The following is a 14475-nucleotide window of genomic DNA, read 5'->3' on the forward strand; positions in this document are numbered from 1 at the left end:
GGCGCTCTAGTGTCGCACTGTCGTTCGTGTTCCGGCAAAACCCCCCTTCGCGGTGTCCGGGCTGCTGCATCCGGGTCTGGCGATGGCCAAAATAATTATTGTGGAGTGTTTGAACTTTCCGTGCCCTTGTGCGTCCTTCTAACTGACTTTCCTTTTACTTTGTGCTCTCTTTCTCTTCCCGTACAGATACCTTCAGTGGAAATGGCTCGAAGCTCAGCAGGTTACTTACAAAACTTTTCGAATGTATCGCGTCCTCGGAAAGGGTGGTTTCGGCGAAGTCTGCGCATGTCAGGTAGGTGCCGGTCCCCCGGATGGATTCGGAAGCCAAGTGCAAGTGTTTTTCCTCCAACGTTTCCACTGCCATAGGCTTTGTGCCGTGGGTGGTGGTCTCCCTCGGTCCTCGGTGTCTATGAAGATCTACCCTTGCAATAAACGGAACGGCGTGTAATACAACGCTTGTAACGGCACACAGAGAAAGCCCCCCAAAAAGAGAGAAAGCGAGGGAGAGATCGAGGGAGAGAGCGAGGGAGAGAGCGAAGGAGGATGGAAAAAAATACCGAACGTACCGAGAAAAGTCAAACAAAACCCAATCCGAAGGAAGAAAGGGTTTCGGTGGGTGTTTCATGCTTCACGCTTCCCTGCGAACAAAACCCCGGGCAGAGGACCATCATGAAAGACGAGGGGGAAAAAAATCGGAGAAAAAATCCCACGGAACATGGAAGTGAACCGTGGAGGGTAGACTTTTGCACGAACCCAAAAGAGTAGGTTCACTGTACATTGTACATTCCGCGACGCACTGCTTGTCCTTTCATTTTTATTTCTTTTCCTCCATTTTATGGAAGAGAATCGGGCACCTGGGACCTTTTGCCTTCAAATTGCATCTTTTATTAACTAAAACGAACGGATTGTTCCACGACGGTGACCGGTTTCAACTGTCAAATAAATCTAAATCGTCTAAAATATGCCGCAAGAAGCCGCACCAACCTCAGACGAGAAGACGATTCTCGAGTACCCGAGTGTCGCCCCGTTAACCCGGTCCGATCCGGCCCGCAACATTCGTCCTTTTGACGGAACACTTCATTAAACATTCATCGTTTGTCGAACCTTCGCCCCGAATCCGATTGTTTATGCTGTGTGTGCCGAATCAAATTGCCTCTAACCAGGCCGCGGAGAACCCACATAATTACGATTCAGAGGCACACTTCTGGTCTGAGGCTAACAGGGATCTCCACCACACCCATCATTCGGCCCGGCATCCATCCATTGTTTATTATCGATTTTGGACCAGAAGCCACTTCCAGGGCCCAGCCACTATTATTATGTTGCACAACTTTTCTGTCGTTGCGCGTCCTTGCCCAATTCGCCCACCAACCACATTGCTGCAAGGGGACAGCGTGGGCCGCCCACCGAAGTGAAGTGGAGTATAAATAAAATGAAGAACCCTGAGGGCAACCCTGAGCCCGGTCGTCATGTTCTCTCTCTGTGCGGTGCTACGGGTTCCGCGGTGGGTCATGTTACCGGAAAAGCCGGAATTTGTGGGGAATTTTCCAATCTTCACTCGGCACCCACGGCGCTGGCGCGGGGGCTACCGCGAGGAGGGGCTTCTCCGAAAGCGGGGTGCGGTGCTGAGATTTCATTTAAGTAACATTTCACAATCACCAAGCGACCGACCAGGACCAGGCGACGGCGCCGGTATTAGTCTCCGTTCGCTTACATCGCGGAGAATGCGGAGAAAGCTTGTTAAAAACTGGAGACCCTGGCACGGGATGCTGACGGGGGTCCGGGGAGACGACTCCCCGTTATTAATATTGATTAGAAACAATCCAGCGGGCCGCGCGATGCTGCCAGCAACAGCTGCTTGTGTATCTGTCCGCGACATGCGCGCGCGCGCCTGGAATCCGGAAAGAAATCGTCCAATCGACTATTGGTTCGAGGCATTCCTCGGAAACAAGGGGATCCCTTGCGGGGGCACCGGAACGAGACGGATTTGGAAGTGTTCTAGTCGCCGAGGGCAAGGTAATTTGTATGCAGGAAGGACTCGTGCGCGCACCAATGCCGCCGGGACGCAGGAAGAAAGGATGCGGCGAAACAGCGACGCTTACTGCGAGGAGTTGCCGGTGTTCGGCGTGCGAGCTATTCCAGGCACTTCCGGTCCAAGGAGGACCGAAGAAGGGCCCGAAGGAAAAGTGCAGCAAAAGTGAAGATTACGCCCCGATACACAGCCGGTATGCTCGGAGCTAAGTAAAATGGAAAGCTCGGGCAACGTAACTACGGTCAGTAACGGGAAGCGGGAAGAGCTTGTGTCGTACGCGCGGCTTCTTTTGGTGGTGACCATTTTCCGCTTCGTTTGACCGAAGCGCCACGAACGAGGGGTTTGGATGTTTCTTCGGGCAGCCAGTCCTTAGCACGGCGGACCCCCTTTTCTGACGATGGCGCTCCTCCATCGGTGGGTCGTTTGATACTGTTTGTAATTCAAATCGAGATGTTGGGAAAACGGAAACAAAGTGCTACGACGACGACGTTGTGTTCGCCCGAGCTCAGTCGGCAGAGAGCCGGCTGCCCGGCTGCGCCCAATAGTAAAAGACGGCACAGGACGTGCAGGATGCAAAATTATTGAGTGTGAACCGGCGCGGTACGGTGCTGCGGCCAGGACGGCGGAAGCCAGGACGCTATCGTTAGGACGCTAGGGCGACATCCTTTTCGAGTGCACGGCGAACATGTCACCCATCGAATTGAACTGTGCACAGGCAGCGGGCACGGTTAGCATTTTGATGAATAATTCATTTTTGCCTCCTTCACGGCGGACAGCGATACGGTTCGGGCTTTTTGGTAGGCCGCACGATTGCTGGTCGCTGTGACCGGATGGTAGACACAAACACATTTCCATAAAAAATCCGTCGCCCGACGCAGGAATCAACGGGAAGTTACGGTTCTGTTCATTCGGTTTGATCTACTCGAATGCTGCCCCAAAGAATACCCTAAAAGTTGGTTGAAATTATGAAAGATTAGCTCCGTCCATGCGTTTTGGCGAACGCACGGTTTGACGTTTGGTTCAGTCGATCACCCGGTATCCTTACACACCGAAGAATAATATCCTCAAAATACTGAGAACGGCCAGAAACTGCGATAACAACGGAAGAAAATAAAAATGTATTTGGTTACCGTAAAAGCTTACCTCGGCTTCGATTCACCAGCACTGGTGCCCCGCTGGATCGGTTACGACCCGTCCGGGATGACAGTATAATTGGCGATTGCCACGAAATTGCTCTCCATTCATACGATACACTAGGAAAAATGTCAACGGCTGCTGTTCAGCTACGGTTCGAAAATGCTTGAAGGGCTTCCGATTTCCGACGCGTGCTGCCACGTACTAGGCAAGGAAGCATGCCATGAATTATTGCGATGCCAACCACACATGCCTTCGCCGCTTTGCTTCGAAGCCGAGTCGGCAGTGAAGGATAGCACAATCCATGTATTGGAAATCAATCAAAAATCTGGCCAAATTCAAATGCCTTGTCAGAATTCAATTTCGTGCGCAATGCTAGCGGCATTCCGTTTGCTTAACTCGTTCAATCTCCCAATTCCATTCTCGTGTCCTGTTTGCTCTACTCAACCATTATATCCTCTATCGTTTGCAGGTTCGCGCCACTGGCAAAATGTACGCGTGCAAGAAGCTGGAAAAGAAGCGCATCAAGAAGCGGAAGGGTGAATCGATGGTTCTGATCGAGAAGCAGATTCTGCAGAAGATAAACTCTCGCTTCGTAGTGAACCTGGCGTACGCTTACGAAACGAAGGATGCGCTCTGCTTGGTGCTGACGATTATGAATGGTAAGAAAAGGGGCATTGGATTGACCGTGAATGGGTGGAATGTAATGTGTTTTTTTTTGTTGTTGCTACCCTTTCCACAGGAGGCGATCTGAAGTTTCACATTTACAATATGGGCGGCGATCCGGGATTCGAGCTGACCCGGGCACGGTTCTATGCAGCCGAGGTGGTCTGCGGGTTAGAGCATCTGCACCAGCAGGGAATCGTGTACCGGGACTGCAAACCGGAAAACATTCTGCTCGATGACCATGGGCACGTGCGCATTTCCGATCTCGGGCTGGCGGTCGAAATTCCGGAAGGCGAGATGGTTAGGGGGAGAGTGGGCACCGTAGGTGAGTGTGTGGTTGGAATGCTACGAGGCGCTGCGCTGGCGTGCACTATCTAACCGCTTCCCTTTTGCAGGCTACATGGCACCGGAAGTGATTGACAACGAAAAGTACGCCTTTTCGCCGGATTGGTTCAGCTTCGGGTGCTTGCTGTACGAGATGATCGAGGGCCAGGCACCGTTCCGCGCCCGCAAGGAAAAGGTCAAGCGGGAAGAGGTGGACCGGCGCGTGAAGGAGGACCCGGAAAAGTATTCGCACAAGTTCAGTGACGAGGCCAAATCGTTGTGCCAACAGCTGCTAATGAAAACCGTCAAGAGCCGGCTCGGATGTCGCAACGGGCGCCATGGGGCCCGCGAGGTGAAGCTGCATCCGTTCTTCAACAGTATTAACTGGAAACGGCTCGAGGCCGGTGTGACGGATCCTCCGTTTGTGCCGGACGTAAGTTTTTGCGCCGCTCCACCGTGGTCGAATTCGCATTAGCCGCCTCGGATTTTTCTGTGTCTTCCACCCCACAGCCACATGCCGTGTATGCCAAAGACGTACTAGACATTGAGCAATTCTCCACGGTGAAGGGCGTCAACCTGGACGCGACGGACGAGAACTTCTACACCAAGTTCAACACCGGCTCGGTATCGATACCGTGGCAGGACGAGATGATTGAAACCGAATGCTTCCGGGAACTGAACGTGTTCGGCGTGAACGAGTGCCCGACGCCCGATCTGCTCATCAACGCACCGCCCGTAGTCGAAAAACCGGGCTGCTTTCCGTTTCGAAGAAAAGTACGCTAGGTTCTTGCTAGAGCACCGCCGCGAGGAATAGCCGCGATTAATGATGGTTGGCTACTGTCTTTCTATTGCAGAAAAAGCAAACGCCCCGAGAGAAGGCAATACCGTTCAACGAGAAGCTGTTGTCCTCTAGTCAAACGACGGTCAGCTGTAGTCAGGCACAGACTGAAAGTTGATAGGTGTAAGGCAACAATGATGACGACCTCGGTCAACAGTTGTCCCTCCGGAGAGGCACTATCCAGGCGATGGTGTCGAGATGGAAGGACGGCGGGGAAAGGCTTACCGGTGGTTAATTGGACAGCGGGGCAGTAAGTAAGCAACAGTTGGACAGCGAAAGACTGTTCTCTTCCCGGTTTAGTTTTTGGGAGCTCAGATCGCTCACATCACTGTACGCTCACAGCGGTAGAACGCGCTTTCTGGGGCGAGAATGGATGGACGGTTTCACGGCGAAAGCGGATATTATTATCGTCGGATTTTTCATCAAGCGGCAGCCGCCGCAGCACATCGCTACGGAATACTCTCAGTCATGTTACGAGCTACTGCTACGGGGCGTCATATGAGGACGCGCACGAAGTTTGTAGTTTGTCAGAACCCTTGCGTGCGCGGGTTCAGTCACAGTCAGTTCACTCACTCACTCACTCATTCACAGTCAATGATACACTTAAGCGCACATGAACATTGTCTAAACAGCATATAAATAGTAGCTATTGAATAACACTTAAAAATGCAAATATATTGTCCACCACCAGAACGACGAGCGCAAAGATAACGAAGAACAAGCGGAGGAATAATCACATAAATTCGTAATTCTAGACCGCGCGCTCGCAGCGTATTCGTATTTTGGCCAAACTCCCAAGGTGTGTGCAATAGCGGAAGAAGCAGTACGACAACGGTTGAGCCTAGACAACTGTAGCATAAGGTAGCAGAAACAAAATGGTACTTCCGTTTGTGGAAGTATTTAGAAACGAAGTGTAGTGTATATGGTTCATTGATGACTTTTAGCATTGCGAGTGAAGCGATGTGTGTCTGATTGAGTTTTAATAAGAGCATTACCGGTAAAAAACCGTTGTACCTTTGTTCTCTCGTTAGGTTGATTTTATAAAGTGATGAAAAATAAGCAACCAAAAAAGGGTTTTACGGTCACGTATCTTTCTCTCCAACATAAAAGCCAACCCCGACGCATTTGTAAATAGTGGATTTTACAATATATTATTATTTCATCGATTTTTTATCCGTTGGCTGATTTTACGTTCTTATGTAACAATCGGGTCGGAATGTTATTGTTACTGTTTGTGTTCACTGTGTAACGCTGATACATGATAAGTTGCGTTGCGAATGCCCGCGCGTGTGTGTGTGGCCGGATCAAGGGTTCATAATTCATCAACTGCCACTAGAAAATCCAATCAATCTGATAAAGACGTTACCACCACCCTCAAACAATCTTGCATAACCTTGCAGTTACTAATATTTGGCATCTCTCATATCGTATAGTAATCATTTTTTTATGAGACTGTATGTTGAATTATTAAGTTACTCTTTCACACTTGAACTGTGGCCATAGCGATAGTGGCGATAACAATCCACAAACAGCGTCCTCGCGCTCTATGACTAACGGAACCACTTCTGTAAACACCTCATCTGAACTGAAATTCAATATTGACGAAATCAATGGTCCCCACCGACTGATGATATCTTTCTTCCATCTTGGCTTTAAATATAGTGTCTTATTTTTCATTGTTTAAATTTTTTAATGCTTTCGATGATTTGAATGTCGACCGACGCGCAAACCGTCGAATGGTTATACTTTCCGCTCTTGTCTCCGGTTGGCACTGGGTCGTTGCTACCGTATAGTTTTGCTTCTGTTGCTGGCGACTTCAATTTATGCTACGGTTTGGTGTGCAGCATTTCTACAAATCCTCGTGGTAGAGTACTAGAAAAGAGCGAAAGAGGGAGAGAGAGAGAGAAATACGGTACTTAAACACAATCTTAATGTTCGAATGGTTAAAGAGGCAACTTTTTAGCAAACTTCTCATACTCATGTACTAATCAATTATAACTATAGACTATTCGTGGCTAGGAGTTAGTTTCAGACAAAAGTAAGGGCAGAAAGCAGAAGACTTACGAATGAATCTATGTATCGCACATTCAAAACACACGGACACACAAATGTAAAAGCAAACGATTAGACGAAGGAGATTTATAGAGTGAAACCCGCTTATCGTAAACCCAATACCCATTCTAGTTACCGGAAATGCACAACATAGGACGGGGTGAAATGACGCGCGGGGGAACAATAGGAGCAACGGAGCCAAGCGTAGTAGTGAACGACCGACCGACCGACCGACCGAGTGTTTAGGATTTGGTTGTTACAATGCATAAGTGAAAGCAATCATTTACTAGGGCTGTTTTAGCTTTAAAATCGCGTATATCGTGCAGGCGCAAACGAGAATTGGTTAGCTTTTTAATGAATCTTTCAAGTGTTGTGTTCAAAGCGCAAGTATCAACGAAAGCACCAACAACAAAGAAGTGTATGGAAAGTGTTCGTAGCCGTGTGTGTGCTTTCTTGGTATTTGTTTTTTAATCGTGTATGTCGCACAAGTTTGTATTAAGTTTTGTAATCGTAGCCCCGGGCAAGAATCTGTTGGCAATCAATCTGTATGTGGTGAACAAATGGATTGCAAAAACAACTACAAACAAGTAAATAAAAACAAGTAATAAACTCAGACTAGCCACCCTTCAAACTCTGCATACCATGTGCCAATGCTATTTGGTGTACGCTTGTTTGCTTTAGGTTTTCTGTTTACTGATTAATAATTGTCGATCGTTCTGGAGCAGTTTTTAAAGTGTGGAACGGGCACCGTTCGTTGGATTTCATGGAGCCAAACAGCCAAACCGTAAATGTAAACTCAAGAACACGCCGTGAAAGAAAGAGTTGTACTCCTCCAAACATTTTTATTGTCATGTACATAGTAGAAGTTAGCAATGGCGCAAAGGAAGTGGTGTGTAAAGTGGAAGCGCCAGAAGAATCGCGGTCCATCACTACACTAGCACTAGCAATCGATGGGGTTCCAGCGAGATTCTCTGATTGGCGTGAAGGATGTGCTCCGGCGGGAGTCACAAGTATGCCGGTAGCCCCTTTTTGAGCACAAGATTAACTAAAACCCTCTGATTGTGTGTGTGTGAGTGTATTTGAATCAATTTTAACACATAAAGTACAAGTGAATCTTGAAAAAGTGGGACGCCGTTGTTTCATGACCGGAAGAAGTCCATTCGACGATGATGATGATCGCGGGTACGCGTGAGCCAACCAAACACGGCGCATTGAAAGCCAATCAAAAAATGACTATTATAAACCTAGAGATGAGAAAAGCAAATGTAACTAAAATACTAGATGTGTGCGTTGAGCGGAGCGGCCATGTCGCCAATGTGTGGTGGGTCACACGGCCAATATTACGCGGGGTATCGTCCCTGGGGCTCATAATTGATGAAGCAATGCAAAAGCAGACTCACAAATTGAATAACTTCTTGTGAGGGTGATGAGGAAAACTATAAACGAACTTATTGTGTATCCGACTTGTCGGTGACTAAAATGGATCTAAATTTTTTTCAATCTTAGAGAAGATAATGTCGGTTTAGTATCACATGGAAAAAAATGGAGAAACTCCCTCCCCGAAAATGGAATAGGTCGGCAGGAGCAACGCGAATGGCAATGAGCGCATAAAACTAATGAATAAATAGAGAAATTGAAAGTATTCCATTTGTTTCAAGCGGTTTATTTCGAGTGTTTCTTAGTGGTTGGTAATTACAGAATGGCGAATCAGTATGCCGTTATTCTGCTGCCCAGTAGCTGTTTAGCAACCACAGTTCTGCTCGTTCTTGACGATACTTTGATCTAAAGTTATCGTCATTCGTAATCCTTGGTGCAAAATAGCACCTTTATTTCTGACGTCTTTTTCTTAACCAAACGTTTCCAGTGTGTGTTAAGAAGAATCGCAACGGTCATTTAGATGAACACAAACGTTTAAATTCAAAGCATTGCACGCAACTTTGCTGCTAGTGCATCCAAGTAAAGTTTGCATGTTGGAATAAAGATGGCGCAGAGGTGCCTTTTGTAGTCGATTTTAAAAGGAAGTTAAATAAGCGTTCTCTTTTTCATTTGGTTTTTTTTTTTTTTAAAAAACGCTGAATATTTTTCGATGGTTGAACTTTTATTTGAAAGGTTCATTCATTCCATTTTTGTAGAAAATACTATTTTGATTTCAGAAAACAGGGAAATATGAAAAACTTATTTCCAAATTGGTAGGTCTTCAACTCAAACGGTACAATTTTTGAAAAGCACATTTCATTGAAGCTTATTTCCACCTCGGTGGCTATGTTAATAAGAAGAATGGTCGTTTTCGGGGTTCTGAAAACCCACGCATCGTGCAAGAGAAGTCAATGCACCCACAACGAGTGACTCTTTTGCGACGCAGAGTTTGGTCTAGCGGCACCATCGGAATATTTTTACTTCGAAAACGATGAAGGAGCTGCCGTAACCGTCGATGGCGTACGCTGCCGAGAAATGTTGGCTGAATGGAACTTCCGCGAAATTGAAGCTGAGAACTTGGTTGACATTTGGTTACAACAGGATGGCGCCATGTGCCTTACGGCGACAGCCACAATCGATATTTTTTTGATTAGTGCAACTTGAGTTAGAGAAACTTTGCGTTTCGATTAGCTTGATTTCGATTAGCTGAAATAGACATCTCTTTTGCCAAATGCATTGCTTAACACAAATTGTACACAGTGATCAGCTGACGGGAGTGTTTGGATCCACCACCGTATGTGATTAAATGTGGATTTGTTGATTTATTTTATGTGATAATTCTTTTTTTTCTATTTCTAGTTTAAAAACAATATTATTAGAATATAGCACATAGATTGATCGGTGCAGCGCAGACGGATGATCTATGGACGAGCCACACTTCAAATTCTTACTGTTTAAGAAAATTCTTGCAGTATTCTTGATCACCGGAGAATCGGAGTTGCATTTATAATAATGCATGATTTGCGAATAGGATGGCAACAGTGCACTCAGTAATGCAACAGGGACTACGGAGAGCAAACATGGAACCAAATAATCTTGCGCTGATGCAATCGATGGCAGATAGAAGTCTTTTTTTTGTGTAAAACTTGAATTTGATAAATGATTTCACCGAGCCAACGTTCAGTTTTTGCGTCGATGAGCCACTTGGATGGTGCTAATGCTCGACGCGTACTGGAGCCGCTTCCGAATGCCGGAGCCGCATGACCTGAGACACGTACGCGGAGTCATCTGTTTTATTGATAAGACCTGTGTGGCCGAAGTGTGTTTGTGTGTGCGGAAAAGAGGCACGCCACGCACCGAGCGAAAGAAGCAGACCATGCGCCGAAGACATTAAGTTAATCGAATGGCACCCTTGGTGAATGCGAATGAATCAATTAGAATTGAAGCAAATTGAAGCGCACCAAAATATTGAGAAAGCCGAACGGTCGTCGCCGTCTGAGTGGCACGAAGCTGTTGGCACCACACCCAAAAGCCGAACGGATGGTGAATAATAATAAATTATCGTATAATTTCTCTTTCAGGTGCCAATTATGTTTGCAAATTTGCATTAATCGTATCGTGCAGATTTTCAAGCTCGAATGAACTATTTTCCCTATCTTAAGCCTACGGCAGAAATCGGGGACACACCCGTTGTTCAAGGTCAATGTTCTAATTTATGACTGAGCATCGCCATCGCCTTGCTGCAATTCACCCAAAAAAAAGGGTCCGTTCTAATTCTAAACAGTCCCCGCTTGTGGTGAGGACCACAAGCGAACCCGTGGGCCAGACGAACATTTAATTGATCGCGTCGACGGGACACCGACCACCGGTGATAAGGGGGGCAGCGATTACAACCACCAACACACTAACCGTGACGTGCACGGGATCGAATCGGAGAGCTCGTTGCGAGGGCCGGACGCAGCAGACGAAGCCCCAGATGACACCATTCCATCGTGCCGCAACATTGAAAAACAAAAAGCTATGCTTTCGTCCCGATCGCCACCGGCAGTTCTGCAGCTCCGAGCGGTCGGCGGTCGGAGGCTGACGCACGATCTTGCCGATCGGTCGGTCAGTAACGTGCCGATCGTGCTCGGAAGTGGCTCGGATCAATTCTCACAGCGACAATATGGTGGTGCGCTGCGTTTTCGTGTTGCTCACAATGGTGCTCCTGCTCGGAGTCATCGGCGGGTCACAGGGTGCCATCGGGGAGACGGCGAATCGCACCTCGGCCCTGGAGGAAGCGCGTCTTCAGCGCGAGAACATGGTCCGAAAGTACCTGAAGCGGCTCAAGAAGGAAGACGGTGCCATCAAGCTGATCGGTGGCCACGGGGACTTTGAGGGTAAGTAAGTGGAGCCGAACGGATGGCCACCGGGGGATGTGGCAGTGACAGTGAAAAACGATACAGTGCCAAAAAGTTCTTGTCTCCTTGTCCACGGTCCACGCCGCGATTGGAGTGGGCGCCCTAATGACGTCACCGCAAAATGCGGAACGAAACGACGCGAGCCTTTTTCCGTGGGCCAACTTTCCGCGTTCCGTGACTCAACATTAATGTCCTGGCGGGCTAGAATGACATGGACGCTTTTTTTTTTGGTCGCCTTTCAATCCGCAGGAAATGTGGAGATTTTCCACGCCGGCAAGTGGGGTGCCATCTGCGACGACGAGTGGGACGCAAGCGAGGCGGAGGTCGTCTGCCGGCAGCTGGGCTTCCTGGGGCACGTGCGGCCCACCCACAGCGGTTACTTTGGGCGCGCGAAGCGTAAGTTCTGGATGGACAACCTGTACTGCGGTGGCAAAGAGCCCGAGCTGGCCGACTGTCACTTCGATGGCTGGGGGGCGAACGATTGCGAGGCGAGCGAGGCGGCGGGTGTGATGTGTAAGCGGCACGACGAGGACGAACCGACGACTCGGAAGCCGATGCCAAAGGTCGCGCAGGTCGCGAAGCAGCGATCGCGACACCGGCTGGAGTTGCGGCTCGTCGGTGGCCGAGCCGAGGGCGAGGGACGCGTGGAGGTGCGCCCTATCGTGGACGGTGCGCAGTGGGGAAGCGTGTGCGGCGATGGCTGGGGTCTGCTGGAGGGAAACGTCGTCTGCCGGGAGCTCGGACTGGGCTACGCCAACAACGCCGTCCAGACGGACTTTTTCTCCAACGGCACCACGGACGGCGATGGCCTACCGGAAGTGGTGCTGAGCGGGACGGAGTGTTACGGCAACGAGAGCTCGCTGGCGGACTGCCGGCACGATCCGGTGGCCAACGGGGCGCATTGTAGCGAGCGCCGAGGACACGTGGCGGCCGTGACATGTGTGCCGCTCATGGCGGACCTGGCGTTTGACCACGTAGAGATGGAGCAGACGCTGCACCTGGAGGACCGGCTCATGTATCTGCTGCAGTGCGCGATGGAGGAGAACTGCGTGGCGTCGCAGGCCTACGACATCCAGCGCGAGAACCCCAACTGGCACCTGGAAACGCGCCGGCTGCTCAAGTTTACGGCCCGCGTCCTGAACACCGGCACGGCCGACTTTCGGCCGCACATCCCGAAGCACCTGTGGGAGTGGCATCTGTGCCACATGCACTACCACAGCATGGAGGTGTTCGCGACGTTCGACGTGATCGACGCGGCCGGGCGGCGGGTGGCCGAGGGCCACAAGGCGTCCTTCTGCCTCGAGGACAACCAGTGCCTGGCGGGTGTGGAGCCACGGTACGCGTGCGCCAACTACGGCGACCAGGGTATCTCGGTGAACTGCTCCGACATCTACCGCCACAATATCGACTGCCAGTGGGTCGACATCAGTGAGCTGGACTTTGGCGAGTACACGCTGAAGGTGTCGATCAACCCGGAGTTTAAGGTGCCGGAGATGCGCTTCGACAATAACGCGGCCCGCTGCCGGCTGCTCTACACGCAAACGTACGCCCGTGTCTTCGATTGCGTGCTCGGCCGCCCGTAAACCCCGGTGGCTGATCAATAAACGTGCGGACCGTGAATTCTTTGGCCGTGCCACTCGTACTCGCGTGATTCTTAATTGACCAAAAAGGGAGCCGAAGAGACCGAACCAATTGCGGTCGGATTGGACCGGCTTAAGCGGTTATGAGACTCAAATTATTTGTCCCCGACCGGCAGATGGCGATGGCGTCAGTAAGTTTGGCAATTAAAAGCCGCAAGGTAGGCCGGGCAAGGGAGGGAAAGTGACTAATTATGTATCAGGCAATCGTCACCGGCCGGCTAATTAATATGCCGCCTCGGCCCGAAGCCCACTCGACGGCTCCAGTGGCTCTCAAAAGGGGCTCTCGTGGGTTGATGGCACTTCTAAGTGTCCTTCTGAAGGGAAATCCTCCGCCACGGTGTCCCCGCTCTGCGTTTCGTAATCGCAAATGGTCGAAACTAATGACCTGCCTATGCAACCTAATTGCCACCGGTTTGAATGGTCATCGTCTTCCGGAGAATGGGGCCGGGGGGACGTTGCATGCAGCAAATTGCTTCGGCTCCCGGGGCTTCTCGCGGGCTTTCTTGGACCGGGCCCCGAGACGGGCGCATTCATTGTTGAGCCCGAAATCAATTAAACTTCCATAAATCAAACCACCCAACCCATCGATCAGTGTTTCAATTTGCGCCAATTAACACTGCCGACCATCGTGTGCCGCGTCCAGTCAACGGGCCAGTGGACGGAAGCAGTTCGTTTCGTGGTTGCTTTTTGTCACTTCACTTTTTTGTACCAACAGAAAAATGGGACCGCTAATAATAGCCTGCAGCGAAAGGGTTTGATAACATTCTCCAAACCGAACCAGGATGTGCCGGGTAATTTATTTTGTAGTTTCGAAATTACAGGGCTGAAACTTTAAAATTTTCGAACATATCTGTCAGCCCACTCGGCAAGGTTTTAGTTGAAGTTAGTTTTTAGTTTAGTTTTCCAACAAAATTTTCTTCAGCCACGAAGCCCATCATCTACTTGGAGGCTACGTAAACAAGAAAATTAGGCAGCATCTGGGGCACTGAAAATACTCAATCGATTGAAAAGAGTCGTAATTGAAGATATGGACTTAGTGCCAATGTCAATACACGCCTACAAGATCGTGCGATTTGACACCGTTGGACTTTTTCTTTTGGGGCGAAGCAAAAGATCGTGTTTATGCTGACAAGTCTACAACTTTGAAGTAGTTGAAAAATAACATTCGCCAACTTATGGTCGAGGCAGCACCCGGAATGTTCAAAAAAGACATTGAAAATTACAAAGACTGGTTTAAAACTTGAGAATCGAGTTTTTGAACAGATGGCTCAACCTGTGAATTTGGACTTCCCACTTTTGCTGTCTATGTCGAAAGAAATATAATTTAGTTCGCAACCGATCTTTGAAAGGGTTAGACCATGTCATCTTTTGTACCTGAAAATGACGTTTTGGGGGGATTATTATTTTTCTGCTACCGCTTGAAGAAAACTACTTCAGAATTACACCAAATGCTTGCCGAGGTTTGTTTTTGGA

At 49.1% G+C, this 14475-nt stretch overlaps 2 protein-coding genes across 2 annotated transcripts in view; both read left to right on the forward strand.

The window, feature by feature from the left end:
* LOC128274357 (G protein-coupled receptor kinase 2) overlaps positions 1-8644 on the forward strand; it is a 48822-nt gene extending 40178 nt beyond the window's left edge. The window contains exons 6-11 of the mRNA XM_053012524.1: positions 187-292; positions 3639-3828; positions 3909-4157; positions 4228-4589; positions 4667-4930; positions 5011-8644. Of these exons, the coding sequence (XP_052868484.1) occupies positions 187-292; positions 3639-3828; positions 3909-4157; positions 4228-4589; positions 4667-4930; positions 5011-5112 (1273 nt within the window). The 3' untranslated portion in view covers positions 5113-8644. The remainder of the gene's footprint in view (positions 1-186; positions 293-3638; positions 3829-3908; positions 4158-4227; positions 4590-4666; positions 4931-5010) is intronic.
* On the forward strand, positions 5193-12945 carry LOC128270347 (lysyl oxidase homolog 3-like). The gene is made up of 4 exons (XM_053007746.1): positions 5193-5244; positions 6788-6819; positions 11197-11341; positions 11612-12945. Exons 1-4 carry the CDS (start codon positions 5193-5195, stop codon positions 12943-12945), a joined length of 1563 nt encoding a protein of 520 aa, XP_052863706.1.
* The last annotated feature ends 1530 nt before the right edge of the window (positions 12946-14475 follow it).

This window comes from Anopheles cruzii, chromosome 3 (genome assembly GCF_943734635.1).
Source record: "Anopheles cruzii chromosome 3, idAnoCruzAS_RS32_06, whole genome shotgun sequence".
NCBI classification, from domain to species: Eukaryota; Metazoa; Arthropoda; class Insecta; order Diptera; family Culicidae; genus Anopheles; species Anopheles cruzii.

Excerpts from the sequence above, each read along its gene's own strand:
- LOC128270347 (XM_053007746.1), top strand. The coding sequence starts at position 5,193 with ATGGAAGGACGGCGGGGAAAGGCTTACCGGTGGTTAATTGGACAGCGG. Across the intron at positions 5,245-6,787 it reads GTTAATTGGACAGCGGGGCA|TTTTGCTTCTGTTGCTGGCG; the intron begins GTAAGTAAGCAA and ends GCTACCGTATAG. Across the intron at positions 11,342-11,611 it reads TGGCCACGGGGACTTTGAGG|GAAATGTGGAGATTTTCCAC; the intron begins GTAAGTAAGTGG and ends TTCAATCCGCAG.